Source organism: Rhinopithecus bieti, unplaced genomic scaffold (genome assembly GCF_001698545.2).
Source record: "Rhinopithecus bieti isolate Rb0 unplaced genomic scaffold, ASM169854v2 scaffold_7673, whole genome shotgun sequence".
NCBI classification, from domain to species: Eukaryota; Metazoa; Chordata; class Mammalia; order Primates; family Cercopithecidae; genus Rhinopithecus; species Rhinopithecus bieti.
The window spans coordinates 6,204,223-6,218,497 of record NW_016806375.1 but is presented as its reverse complement, the minus strand read 5'-3'; the positions used below and the strand labels follow the sequence as shown (position 1 = coordinate 6,218,497).

The following is a 14,275-nucleotide window of genomic DNA, read 5'->3' as shown; positions in this document are numbered from 1 at the left end:
CTGGGAAACAGTAATAGCTGACATTATAGCTGCTAATGCCCCTTACCTGCTGATTTGAAAGCGCTTTAATCACTTGTAGCCTATGAAACAGAAAGTGATCTGCTAGCTATTTCCCCCAAATGCACTGGTGAGTTCATAGGTTGACCCTACAGGAAGAAGAGAGCATTGCTAAACACAAAGAAGAGCCTTGCTTCATGGGCTTTCAAGTGTCAAAGGCCCCAATCATTGACTCTGAGACCCTCAGATGCTACCATCTAGCTGATGTTCTAAAGGATCAGCCCTGAGGAGAAGTTCATCCTATAGAAGCCACCTGAGCACTCCACACACCATCTGAAGCCCTGGCTTTCAGTTCTGGCTCTGCCACTAAAGGGCTGTGTGACCTCAGCCACATTCCTCTACCTATACAGTGAAGCTGGTGGAAAACACCTTTCCACTGCCCCTCCGCAGTTCTAAAGTTCTATCATTCAATGGGAGGTGGAGATGGTTTTCAGCATCAACAATACAAAGCAGGCAGCTTTTTAGTTCCTCTTGGCCTGAGTCCCTGCCTCCTGGACAGAAGCTGGGAAATAGATGAGCATCTGGCTCCCTGGCCTGGGTCACAGAATCACAGAATCGTGGGTGGCTGGCAGGAAGCCTCTGCGTTTATCAAGACCCATGTCCTACCTCCCTCCTTCATTCAACACAAATTTACTAAGCAGTTGCGTTGAACAGAATGTGGGCAGAGATGGCGGCTGTTGTGTTCACCAATTTATCCATGGCATCTAGCGCAGTGGGTGGCACATAGCTGCTCACTACATATCTGCTGAATGGTGTCTCATCTCCTATAGTAGAGTCACCTAAGGGAGCCTATTAAGCACAGATTCCTGGGCCCACCCCAGACCTCCTGAATTGGAATCTCTGGCGATAGAGCCCAAGTGACTGTCATGCCCTCCAGAGTTTGAGAACCACAGCTGTATGTAGTGTCTGAATAAAGCATTATCTTGCTATCGGAAAGGAGAAAATGCTGATGTTTCAACTTTTGAGCATTTGTCGGTAGTGACTAAAATATTCAAGTCAAATAGGTTCATTTTGCTGTAGCCATTTCCATGGAGCCTGGCGATCTCTGCGCTTTGCACTAGGTATGCACAAGGCTCACTTTCACTAATCTTGAGGGAGGCGAGGCTGATAAAAAAAGGCAGAGAAGATAGGAGTCATGCCACACAATGTCGAAGCTTGGCATTATTATTGCCCCTCACTTGGAAGTTATCAAACAGGAAATGTGCTGCCCTTCTAGCTTTCATGGGGAGGTTAGATGCTATGAGATTTTTCACCCTCCCTTTCCAGTGTCTGTAGCTTGGACTGTGTACACACCTGGGTTCAAATCTGAGCTGTTGTCTCTATGTAGTCTGGGGCCAATCACTTTAACCCCCTTTAAACTTTTGTTTCTTCAGTCATAAAATGGACATCATGATTTACCCTACGGAGGGTTGCTGGAAGGATTAGAGATGTAATAAACTCAGGCGCTGGGCACATGCTCAGAACAGAAAAGCTCTAAGTTTTGATTGATGTCTATAAACTGCCATAACATTTGGGATGCAGGACTCTGCAGAGGTTCATCTAGGCTAGCTCCTTCTTTTTTCTTTTTTTTGAGACAGAGTCTTGCTCTGTTGCCCAGGCTAGAGTGCAATGGCACAGTCTTAGCTCACTGCAACCTCTGCCTCCTGGGTTCAAGCAATTCTCCTGCCTCAGCCTCCCTAGTAGCTGGGATTATAGGCAGGTACCACCACACCCAGGTAATTTTTTAAAATTTTTAGTAGAGACGGGGTTTCACCCTGTTAGTCAGGATGGTCTAGATCTCCTGACTTCGTGATCAGCCTGCCTCGGCCTCCCAAAGTGCTGGGATTACAGGTGTGAGCCACTGCGCTTGGTCTGCTCCTTCTTTTTTTTTTTTTCCTTTGAGAAGAAGGCTCGCTTTTGTCCCCAGGCTATAGTGCACCCAACCGACCACTCCTTCATTTATTTATTTATTTATTTTTGAGATGAAGTTTCTCTCTTGTCCTTAGGCTCACTGCAAACTTCGCCTCCCGGGTTCACGCGATTCTCCTGCCTCAGTCTCCCGAGAAGCTGGGATTACAGGCACCTGCTACCATGCCTGGCTAATTTGTGTATTTTTAGTAGAGATGGGGTTTCACTATGTTGGCCAGGCTGCTTTCGAACTCCTGATCTCAGGTGATCCACCTGCCTCGGCCTCCCAATGTGCTGGGATTACAGGTGTGAGCCACCAGGCCAGGCTGTTCCTTCAGTTTATAGATAAGAAAATGGCCTCAGAGAAGAGAAGCAAATGGCACAAGATCATCTAGCACCTCAGGCTTTTTGAGGGCTTTTTTTTTTTTTTTTTTTGAGATGGGGTCTCAGGCTGGAGGGCAGTGATGATCACAGCTCACTACAGCCTCAACCTCCTGGGCTCAAGTGATGCTCCCATCTTAGCCTCCAACGTAGCTGGGACCATGAGTGTGCACCATAACCCCTGGCTAATTTTTTTTTTTTTTTTTTTTTGGTATTTTTTGTAAAGATGGGATCTTCCTGTGTTGCCCAGGCTGTTCTCAAACTCCTAGACTCAAGTGATCCTCTGGCCTCAGCCTTCTAGTGCTGGGATTATAGGCATGAGCCACCACACCCAGGCCAGGACTTTTAATCTCAGTTAAGAACTTCACATTTTTCCACGGGCCAGAGGAACTTCAAATTCCTCCATGAGGCTGAGACTCTGTGAGCGACCTGTGATGAAGGAATTTCTGGGACAATATGCTTTTGAAAAGGAGGCTAGATATCTCAGGTGAGGCCCTTTCTCACCTAAGTTTCTTGCCAGCCAGAAGACTGTTGTGAGGATATAGTGATTGGCAAGAAAGTCCTTGACGTTGGGCAATGTGTGGCTTTTCTACCAACATGAGAGTTTTAAAAACAAAAAAGCCTCTGAGAAAGTGCTGTCAGGCCTTCGCTGGCAAGGCAATGAATGGCAGCTCTGCAAGGACCAAGGCTAGAGATGGCTGGCTTTGGGAACACTTCAAAGTTTAGTCATCCAAAGTTTGGCCTCTGGGCTGTAAAGGACACACCACCAGTCAGGGGCCAGGCTGGGCCTGGAAGGGACATCTCCGGAAACCATCCCACAGGACTCTGACTCTGGTGCCCAAGGGAGTAGCAAAAAAATGGGGTCTTGGGAGAGTTCAAGTCCTTAGCGCTAATGGCGATGACATTGGTGATGTTGGTGATGATAGTGATGATGGGCATTTCCTGCCTGCAAGATTCAGGGCCAGGCAACTGACTTTACATGAATTGCAGTGTTTCATTCAATCCATCCTCATAAGATCCCTATGTGGAGCAAGCAGTACCATTGCTATCCCCACTTTACAGATGAGGAAACTGAGGCTCAAAGAGGTTATGTGCCCTTGGTCAAGGGCACATAGCTAGTTTGCACCAGGATTCAAATCTGAATATTGTGGAGTCCAAAGTAAGTCAGCAGCCTGTAAGTGCTGGAAAAAAGGCAAGTAACATTGGCTAGTGCCTTCAAGGGATATATATTTATTTCCATTTTAACAGAAGGGAAACAGAACAGAGCGCTTAGCATATTCTCCATGAGGTCAGGCACTGGGCCAAGCACTTTACATATATTATCTCCTCAATCATCAAAACATCCCTATGAAGTAGGTAGTTTTTTGGTCCCCATTTGTGTAGATGAGGAAACCGAGGCCCGAGACTAAATGACTTGCTGTGGTTCCAAATCAAGCAGTGTGACTCCAGGGCCCATGCTCTTCACCCCCTGAATTGCTGGATACTGGAACCAGATGTTCCAGTATCCAGATGCAGGGTTTGAAACAGGACCCAGGACTCCTGACTCCTAGTCTAGGGCTCTGAGGCTAGAGGCAGGCTCTCTGTTGGAATGCATTGTTCCTTAAAAGCACACTGGCCTTAAGCCCAAAGAGTGAAATCACGCCCTGCGGTTCTGGGAACCTCAGACTGGAGAAGGAAGCTTTTGCCCTGGTGTTCAAGTCTCAGCAGGTGTGCTGGAGACTCTCCCTCTGTTTCCTTCTCCTGCTGGAAGGGAGCCCTTGCTAGGTGGGCAGGGTGGGGCAGCCCTTATGAGTGTCGGGTGGGAGGAGGGCAGGAGGCAGGTGTGCCCAATAAAACAGACCTAAAGCTTCCCGCCTTCTTGCCTTCATCCAGGCAGTGCCCTCATCTCCTGTCTGGCAAACAACAGGGCATGATGATGAGAGTTCAAGGTTGAAGTCAGGAGGTTTGAGTTCTGGTTCTGGCTCAGGAAGTCACTCCATGTACACACTGACAGTCAGTTTCCTTATCTGTATAATGCGTGGTGGTGGTGGCAGAGAATCAAAATTCTCCAGCCTTTTCAGTTAACACATCACCTATTAAGTGCCTACTGTGTGCCAGGAATTGCAGATACAGCAAGTGCAAAAGCAGATTTAGGCCCTGCTTTCATGATGTTAGCGTCTTGTAAGACAGATACAAAGATTAAGTCTTCACTGCAACAAATGTAAAATGGCAACTGTGACCAGCTTTTAGAGAAAAAAGGCCTGCTGATGGAGCTAAGGGAGCCCATGATGGTGGGAGTGGAAGGAGAGGAAATGGCTTGACAGTCCGAGGGGTAATAGGGCAAGATGCCCTGAAGAGATTACTAGGTGAATGGCTGCTGGGTGTACAAGCCCGTTGTGAGTGGGCCTGCGGAGGCTGGCAGGAGCCCAGCCCCTTCGTGCATTGTGGGCATTGGTAAGAGAACTCATTGGAGTTTTTTTGGAGAAGGGTGTTGGGGACGATGGGAGAGAGACATATATGATCAGGTTTAGCACAGAATATAGGCAAACGCACCCTTCAAGTAAAAGATAAAAATGCCTCCTCCTCCAAGGAGACTTTCTTGATTTATTTTCTTTCGATCTATGGTATTTCTCCCTCCTTCTCTGGCCTTGTATCCTGGGTAGAGAAACTCAATCCTCCAGGGGAGTATGACCTGAGCTTTCCCTTCCTGCAACTGATGTGCGCTGTAGCTTCAAACGAGGTCCTATGCCTTCTTGAGCCTCAGTTTCCCCAGCTGTGCAGAAGAAGCAGGTTGTTTCGCAGGGTCCGCCCAGCGCTAACGCAACGTGATTCGTTCTGGCAGGAGCCGGGGGCTGCCCGCATTGCTGCGCAGGCATCCGGCTGCTGGCTGGGGCACCGCCACCCGGCTGCCTGTGCTTTACCGCCTGCTGAGGGCTGCGGGAGCCGGTCGCGGCGCCAGACGCGGCGCAGGAAAGTGGGTGAGCGACCCCCGGCTCCCGCGGGCGCCGCGCGGCCCCGCCCCCGCAGCTAGCGGCCCTGCGGCAGCCGGGGGCTGGAGCTCCGCCCTCCGTCTCCCGCCGGCCTCACTCCCTCCTCCCTCCTCCCTCGCTCGCTCGCTGGCTCCCTCCCCTCGGGCCGGCTCGGCGTTGACTCCGCCGCACGCTGCAGCCGCGGCTGGAAGATGGCGGGGAACGACTGCGGCGCGCTGCTGGACGAAGAGCTCTCCTCCTTCTTCCTCAACTATCTCGCTGACACGCAGGTACGGCCGGCCGGGGCTGCAGGCCCAGGGCCAGGGGTGCTGAGCTGCGGGGAGCGCAGCCGCAGCCGCGGAGGCCGGGAGGCAGCGGTGGGCGCCCTGGGGTAACTGGGGGTTCCAGGCTGCAGAGCCCCCCTTCCAGGCGCCCTGCGATGCGCTTCGTTACCGGGGCAGGGAGCTGGAGGTTTCCCGGCGCGTGCTGGAGCGCTGGGGGCGCTACTGCCGCTGGGGAGGGTCTAGCTTTGGCCGCTTGGAGTCTGCCCCCCGGCGGGCAGACCTGGGGGGTACCGCGCTTCCTTTGGGAGGTGTAGGCGCGCCACGGTGTGAGGTACCCTCAGGCTGGCGCTGGGTGCTGGAGGCGCGCCGTCAGCTCCCGGCAGCTCCGGCACTTGCTGCCGTACTTTCACGTGGACTTGTGGCCCCGGCATGGGTGCTTGCTCCGGTCTCCGGAGTACCCTAGTCCTCCAGGCTCTAGTCACCCGAGTGCTGTTGCTGGCCCCCCTAGGTTTTCTACCCGCGCCCGCAGCGCGGAGTTTCCTGCCAGTTGCCGGCTAAAGGCATAGGGGTCTGCGGGGCACGTGGACATGCGGGCGGAGACAGCGTCTTCCTGGTTTCGCTATCGGGCGTAGCCCCCTGGGGGGAAAAGCCAGGCTGGATGAGGGCGGAAGGACTGTCTGGGGGCGCCTGGGTCCCCCTGCGGTGCGCGGCCCCGGTGCGCGCTCCACGATGCTGGGGGAAGGGAAGGCGAGGCGGAGTCCCAGGCTCTGGCTGAGCCCGGGAGCCCCACTGGCGACACGCGCGTGACAGGAGAGGGTGCTCTGGTGTGCCGGGGCGCGGGGGAGCGAGGAAGCTGGTGGCTTGGAGACTGGGAGAGGGGTGCTGCTGGGACAAGCAGCCACCAAAAATGTCAGCACGAGGCGTGCGCGCCCCCCACCCCTTCCCCCATTTTCCCCACCCAATGCCTGTTGCAAGCATAAAGTTTGGCTCCAGAGTTAGGGCTTTTTCTCTGGGCGCCCGGCTGCGGGTCATCAGGAAGCTGGGGATGCGGCGGAACCTCGGAGGAGTTCCCGGGTGCTGGCACACGCCTGGGCACGGAGAGGGGCGGCCGGGCGGAACCGGGCGCGGCTCGCGGGGCTGATTTGGTACCTGGAGTGGGAGCGCCGGTGCCGGCCCGTTTTGCATAACAGTGGAAGGGAGGGGAAGGCGGAGATGGGGGGAGGGAGGTGGGAGGAGAGAGAGGGAAACTTTGCTTCNAAAGTTTGGCTCCAGAGTTAGGGCTTTTTCTCTGGGCGCCCGGCTGCGGGTCATCAGGAAGCTGGGGATGCGGCGGAACCTCGGAGGAGTTCCCGGGTGCTGGCACACGCCTGGGCACGGAGAGGGGCGGCCGGGCGGAACCGGGCGCGGCTCGCGGGGGCTGATTTGGTACCTGGAGTGGGAGCGCCGGTGCCGGCCCGTTTTGCATAACAGTGGAAGGGAGGGGGAAGGCGGAGATGGGGGGAGGGAGGTGGGAGGAGAGAGAGGGAAACTTTGCTTCTTGTTATAATCTGCCTGTCTTTGGGCGGCAGCAGCTGTCATGGGACCGGGTGGGCGGGGAGAGGCTTGCAAGCTGACTCCTTGCGGTGAAACGCGACTTGGAGGGGACGCCACAGCCGAGACGTTCAGCTCCGGGCGGACTCCGGGTGGCGACTTCGGGCTGGCGGCTGGGACGGCGTGGCGTGGCAGGGTGTCGCCGAGAGGAAGCCCGCCACGCGGAAGGCAGGCCGACTCTGGCCCGCTGCAGACGCCGCTGCGTAGGGGAGCCGCGGGGCCGCATGGTCGGTGGCGGGCGCGCTCGGGTGGGTTCGGGGCTGAGGCCGGAGGGGCTAGTGGCGTGTGATTGCGCTTCTCGAGGTCGGGGGGAATGTGTGCTGAGCAGGTTGCGCGCGCGTGTGCGTGTGTGTGTGTGTGTGTGCACACGCCGCGCGCGCCGGGCGCGTACCTTTACCTCTGACGAAACTGCGGTGGAGCTCCCGCCGTCGTCGCCGGGCTCCGTCACACGCCCCGCGCCGGTGTCTGCGCCGAAGGCGGGTCCCAGCCTCAGTACCCCCAGAGCCGACAGCTTGGGGCTAGCGGGCACTGAGTGCGGGAGGAGGGGCAGAGTCGCTCCTGGGAAGATTGTGTCCCCAGATCTCGAAATTGCCCGGGGGCGTCTCCGAATCTCTTGGCTGAAATGCGGTGAGGGAGGCCTGAAATAGCCAGAGACTCGTTCAGGAACCCATGTCAAGAACTGTCCGCTTTGGACCATACCCCGGATTTTAACTGGATCTTCAGTGTTTGGCTCAGCAATAATTAATTATTTTGCCCTTTAGCTGCCCAGCGAGCCTAGCTAGCAGAAATATTTCACCCAAGGAAACTAGAAAATTGAATAATCAGGTGTTAGCAGGAGCAGTGCAGTGAAAGTTAATCTGGGACATTTGCTTTTTTTTTTATTTAACCACGTGACAAGCGGAGGATCTTCTGGTGATCTTTGCCGGCCCAACTTGGGAAATGTAATTAATAGGATGAGCTTTGAGCCGCCCCTAGAAGGCTCGGAGAGCCCAGCCGGAACAGGACCTGGGCGGGCCCAGTGTGCGCCTCCTCATTTTACAGTTGGAGAAAGAGGCTGTGAGGGGTGAGCGGCTTGTATGGGACCATGCAGCCAGAGGGTGACAGAGCCACCCAGGGCTCCTGACTCCAGGTCCTGTGTGTTACCTCGAAATAGCACTGGACTTGGAGTCAGAAGGCCTGAGTGGAGTCACCTTCCCCACTCTCTGGCTGGGTGACCCCGGAGCAAGCCATTTGAACTCTCCGAGCCTCATTTCCTCCATCTGTCAAATGGGGCTGGTGGTGACGCAAGAGAATCCAATGGCCCAGTGGTGGGGGTGAGCATTGTTTTGCATGTGAGATGTTCTGGTTGTTCCTGCAACCCCCTCTCCTCCCCAAACTTTCCCTGACCCTCCCCTCCTCCATCTCCCTTTGGGAGCTTTGGGGAAAGTCGATTAAATGGTAATTCATTGTCTTTGTCCCAAAAGATTGTTGTTGTCTTTGGTGGCTAATCCAGGGTTAGATTAGAGGGAGGACTTCTGTTTAGAAGACTTAACTTTTACCCATTGGGGCCAAAGTACGGAAATTTAGCAGAACAAGGATTGCGAAAGTTTCTTGGAAAGCTTTGAGGCATGAATCCCAAAGGACTGTGGGTGGCTTCACCTTTGTTCAGGCTGTGCCTCTGGCCCAGAGTGCCCTCACCCACCCGTCCTGCATGGCCTTCTCCTCTAGTAGGCTCTCCCAGCCCAGCTCGCCATGCTTTCTGTCCTCTGGTTTTCTGCATCTGTGTTATACAACCAAGCGCTTTGTGTGAGTCTGGTGTCCGGTAAGATTCTAGCACTAGGGTTGTGCCTTTTATCATTGTGCCAGCAAGGCAGCTGTCAGTATGCTGAGCCGTGTTCCTTTGCTTAGCTCTTGGCTAGGCACATGGATTACAGACAGGGTCGCAGTTGGGTCCTGCCAAGCAGAAGCTCCCAGGCTGGCAGGGGAGACAGCTGGGCAGTGAGTGTGGGAGAGAGGAATGCAGAGGGCTACAGCTGTGGGCAAAGGCTTCGGCCCCAAAGGCCACACAGCAAGCCCTAAATATGGGCTATTTGGAGTTGCTTAGGGCATCAGTCATAGATGCACAAAATGTCAGAGTTGGCGGCGGGAATTTTAGAAATCATCTGTTCTAACATCTTATTTAAAAATATTTAATTATAGAATTGTTAGAAAATACTGCCAAGCATAAAGAAAAAAATGAGAAATATGTAACATGACCCAAAGATAACCACTGTTAATTGTCATGTATATTTCCAGACTGTTTCTTTCCTGTTCATATAGATCACATCTTATTTTTAAAAAATGGAGTCGCCGGGCATGGTGGCTCACGCCTGTAATCCTAGCACTTTGGGAGGCCAAGGCGGGTGAATCACCTGAGGTCAGGAGTTCGGGTCCAGCCTGGCCAACATGGTGAAATCCCGTCTCTACTAAAAACACAAAAATTAGCTGGGCATGGTGGCACACGCCTGTAATCCCAGCTACTTGGGAGGCTGAGGCAGGAGAATCGCTTGAACCCGGGAGGCAGAGGTTGCAGTGAGCCGAGATCATGCCACTTCACTCCAGCCTGGGCAAAAGAGCAAAACTCAGTCTCAAAAAAAAAAAAAAAGGAGTTATCCTGAATATACTGATTTGTAACTTGGAATCGCGCTGTTTTGTAACTTGTTTTTTTCTCCTCCAAACAATATGCTGTGAACATCTTTCCACATCAGTAAATATTCTACTTAGTATCTTAATGGTTATATAATGTTTCATTGAAGATTGAACCGAAATGTATTTAATTAATCCTTTATCGTTACTCATTTAAGTTGTTTAATTTTATTTTGCTATTGTAAGCAATGCTAAAATGAATATCTTTTTGTGTATGTCTTTGTTCCTTCCTTTACATTCCTAGAAGTGAAATTACTCCATCAAACCAATTCCTGGATTCTCTTCTAGAAAGATTGTACTTATTTGCGCACCAGCATGGTCTGGGAACACCTGGTTTCCTATACCCAGATAACTGTTGACATTTTCATTGTTTTTCATTTTTACCAGTCTGTTCATCAATAAATTCTGTTACCCTTATTGTTTGAATGTGCATTTATTTGATTACTTGTGATGCTGAACTTCTTCCCCATATGATCATGGGTGATTTGTGGTTCTGAGTTTCTGAACTTGGCCCATTTTGCAATTGGTATCTTGTCTCCTTGTTGTTCTAAAGCTGGGACTGAGCACCCAGAAGGGGCCCCTGCCACATGGAGAACTGGGAAAATGGCTCCACACACCCCTTGAAGCCAAGGCCAACTTCTTTTTCAAATCAGTTTGTGGGTTTGGACAAGTGTATAGTGTGTGGGTGAAGGTTGAAGTGTAGCCTTCACTGGGTGCATCTGCCCATTCTTCATCTGTATGAGACTTAGGGAGAGTAACTTCTTCACCTGAGCCAGAAGGGGTCATGTTCACCGGAGACCTGGGCTCCACTTTCGTTGGGATTCCCTGGCTGGTGCTAATGATCAGGATGCCTGTGGAAACCCAGGAAGGGCAATGGCCCAGCAGCTGGGCCCTAGGGGCTCATATTTCCTCTTTACCTTGGGGCCCTGCTCTTAGCAGCTAGTGCAGGCCAGGCAGAAGTTCCACTATGCCACGTGAGTCACTCTCTTCCTTCTTCCTTTGAAATAAAAGAAAGACTGGCTCGAGTGAGAAGCAGCCTTGCAAAGGGGGCTCAGGCTTGAAATGCATTACAAGAACATTGCAGTGTTGATCCTTGCCTTCTCCTTCATCATTGTCATCATCAGTGATGTTTACTCAGTATCCCCTAGACCCCATGCAGTTTACTGAGCCTTCTGTTTGCACTGCTACATTTCATGCTCATAGAGATTGTGCAAAATGTAGGTGCTGTTGCACAGTTACACCGATCTTACAGTTTCAGACAACTCATTGACTTGCGGAAGACTAATTACCTTTGAGTAAGTAGAAGAGCCAGCATTAGTGGGCAGTGTTCCCAGACTACTTGACTCCAAGCTCCTTGAAGACAGGGACTACTCTTAGTTTTGTTCATCGTTGTTTTCTAGCACCTTGAGCAAATGAAGCCACATTGATTATAGAGAGAGAATGCAGAGGCCGGGAGCGGTGGCTCATGCCTGTAATCCCAGCACTTTGAAAGGCTGAGGCGGGCTGATCATGAGGTCAGGAGTTTGAGACCAGCCTCACCAACGTGGTGAAACCCCGTTTCTACTAAAAATACAAAAATTAGCTGGGCGTGGTGGTGTGCGCCTGTAATCCCAGCTACTCAGGAGGCTGAGGCAGGAGAATCGCTTGAACCGGGGAGGCAGAGGTTGCAGTGAGCTGAGATTACGCCACTGCACTCCAGCTTAGGAGACAAAGTGAGACTCCTTCTTAAAAAAAAAAAAAGAGAAAGAATGCAGAACAAGTCCCTCTGCTTCTCTAGGCCTGTTTCTCAATCCTTGAAATGGGGATAATAAGCCCTAACTCTCAGGGTTGGTAGTGAAATAATACAGTGTATCTAAAATGAGCATTAATCTGCTGCTCATGAAACTTGGAATAATTCTCTCTTTGAAACACTTTAGAAGGACAAGATTAAGTATGGAACTAATTTTCATACATGCAATCTTTTTTTGCATAAAAAAGAGAAGCGTAATTCTTATTAGAGAGTCAAGGGTACCCAAATAAAGTCATTTGGAAGAAAATGATCAGGGTCAGTTTCTATCTGTCCTCCTACAAGGTAGTCAGAGTGCCTCATATCCATCCCATTGATACTCAGCTGATGCAGAATTGATTGGATTGATCTTTCTGTTCTTCTCCCCTTCTGATCTAGGTTTTTGTCTGTTTGTAACTAGATTCCTGCAGTTACTACCAAACAGATCTTTGCCGCACCAGACTTTGTCATCTTCCATTTGTCTTAAGCCCTGATGGCAGATCAGTCCTCTTAGAGTGCATATCTGATATCACTCTCTTGCTCACACATCTTCCATGGCTCCCCAGTACATTTTTTTTTTCTTTTAAGACTTTATTTTTTTAGAGCAATTTCAGGTTCACAGCAACATTGAAAAGAAGGTACAGAGATTTGCCATATACCCTTGCCCCCAACATGCATAGCCTCCTCCATTATTAATATTCTCCACCAGAGTTGTAGATTTGTTCTAATTGATGAACCTACATTGACACATCATTGTCACCCCAGAGTCTGTAGTTTACATTAGGGTTCACTCTGTGGGTTTGGACAAATGTATAGTGACAGGTATCCACCATGGTTACGTAACATCACACAGAATAGTTTTATTGCCCTAGAAATCTGCTCTACCTTTTCATTTCTTCTGTCCCCCAACTCCTGACAACCACTGATCTTTTTACTGTTTCTACAGTTTTGCCTTTTCCAGAATGTCATATAGTTGGAATCATGCAGTATGTAGTGTTTTCAGATTGGCTTTTTTGTCACTTGCTAATGGGAATTTAAGGTTCCTCCATGACTTTCATAGCTTGATAGCTCAGCTCTCCAGTATTTTAAAATTAAAGTCTAAACTTAAACTTGATTTCCAAGGGCCTTCAGGTACTTAAGTTGGAGAGTTAGGCCCTTGACTTTGTCTTGAGCTGTCTGCTTTTACTTTGGGATCCTGTACTTCCCCAGGAAAACCCTGAATTTTCCTCCTGGAGGCTTAGACTCGGGCTGCCCTTTTCTGTGTCCTCTGTCTCCATTTCCATGATTCATCCTGCGAGCCCCCGCTCACCAGCCATTGTTTTGGCAATGCCTTCTCCCTCACCTCCAAGCCAGCCGTTCCATCTTCTGTGTGGCAGTATGCAGTGCCAGCAGAGCACTGATCTTAGAATCCCCTTATTGGGTTTGAGTCTTGGTTCTGCAATTTGCCAGCTTTGAGGCCTTTGGCAGGTCACATAACCCCTCTTGAGCTTCTGTTTCCTCAAGTGGGAAGATATGATGATTAAGATTGTTGTGAAGAGGCCAGGCATGGTGGCTTACACCTGTAATCCCAGTGCTTTGGGAGGCTGAGGTGGGTGGATCGCCTGAGGTCAGAAGTTCGAGACCAGCGTGGACAACATGATGAAACCCTGTCTCTACTAAAAATACAAAAGTTAACTGGGCATGGTGGCGCATGCCTGTATTCTCAGCTACTTGGGAGGCTGGGGCAGGAGAATCACTTGAACAGGGGAGGTGAAGGTTGCAGTGAGCCAGGATCACGCTACTACACTGCAGCTTGGGTGACAGAGTAAGACTCCGTCTCAAAAAAAAAGATTGTTGTGAAGAGTCAGTGAAAATCGAATGACAACATGGATTTAAAGCGTGTAACACGTGCCTGGCACAGAATAAGCACCAAATAATAGATATATCTCTTCGTCTATAGATCACATTAAGTGTTAGGAAATCACTCCTGGACGTTAAGCTCCACAAAGGCAAGAATTTTCGTTTATTTCATCCACCTTGTTTTTCACCATAATGAATAGATCAGTGCCTGGAATATAATGGACATTTAATCAGTCCTCACTGAGTGATTAGGAAATCACTCCTGGACGTTAAGCTCCACAAAGGCAGGGATTTTCGTTCATTTCATCCACCTTTTTTTTTTCGCCAGGGTGAATAGATGAGTGCCTGGAACATAACAGATACTTAATCAGTCCTCATTGAGTGAATGAATATGCTAGACTATGAGCCTCTTCAGGGCAGACGCTGCTTCTTGTTTTATATCTTCAGTCCCAGTGTTGCTGAGAAGGGATGGACTAATCCAAGTCTGGTGGAATGAACTGGAATGTCCTCTCCCCACCACCATCCCTGCCATTTTAATGTATTCATAGCCTACCTGAACTTTAAGCCCCCTCTTGAAAGCCTGCACTCTCTGGAAAGCTTTTTGTTTTTAAGATGGTATCTCACTTTGTCGCCCAGGTTGGAGTGCAGTGGCATGATCTCGGCTCACTGCAACCTCCATCTCCTGGGTTCAAGCAATTCTTCTGCCTCAGCCTCCCGAGTAGCTGGGACTACAGGCATGTGTCACCATGCCTGGGTAATTTTTATATTTTTAGTAGAGACGGGTAGGCTGGCCAGGCTGGTCTTGAACTCCTGACCTCGTGATCGGCTTGCCTTGGCCTCCCAAAATGCTGGGATTGCAG

General features: G+C 50.7%; 2 protein-coding genes across 4 annotated transcripts in view; one reads left to right on the top strand and one right to left on the bottom strand.

Moving 5' to 3' along the window:
• Positions 1 to 3,633: 3,633 nt before the first annotated feature.
• PPARGC1B (PPARG coactivator 1 beta) overlaps positions 3,634 to 14,275 on the top strand; it is a 127,379-nt gene continuing 116,737 nt past the window's right edge. For all 3 annotated transcript variants that reach the window (XM_017875803.1, XM_017875802.1, XM_017875801.1), the window contains exon 1: positions 3,634 to 5,563. In XM_017875803.1, the coding sequence (XP_017731292.1) occupies positions 5,486 to 5,563 (78 nt within the window). In that variant the 5' untranslated portion in view covers positions 3,634 to 5,485. The remainder of the gene's footprint in view (positions 5,564 to 14,275) is intronic.
• On the bottom strand, positions 6,844 to 9,665 carry LOC108532054 (uncharacterized). Its single transcript, XM_017875806.1, has 2 exons — positions 7,545 to 9,665; positions 6,844 to 7,346 (listed from the first exon to the last, which is right to left on the bottom strand). The coding sequence occupies exons 1-2, from the start codon at positions 7,842 to 7,844 to the stop codon at positions 7,098 to 7,100; spliced, it is 549 nt and encodes a 182-aa protein (XP_017731295.1). The 5' UTR covers positions 7,845 to 9,665; the 3' UTR covers positions 6,844 to 7,097.

Bases quoted from the DNA above. Each gene is read 5' to 3' on its own strand.
- LOC108532054 (XM_017875806.1), bottom strand. From the start codon at position 7,844: ATGGTCCAAAGCGGACAGTTCTTGACATGGGTTCCTGAACGAGTCTCT. The intron at 7,347-7,544 runs GTAAAGGTACGC...TCCCCTACGCAG, and splicing joins CCACCGCAGTTTCGTCAGAG to CGGCGTCTGCAGCGGGCCAG.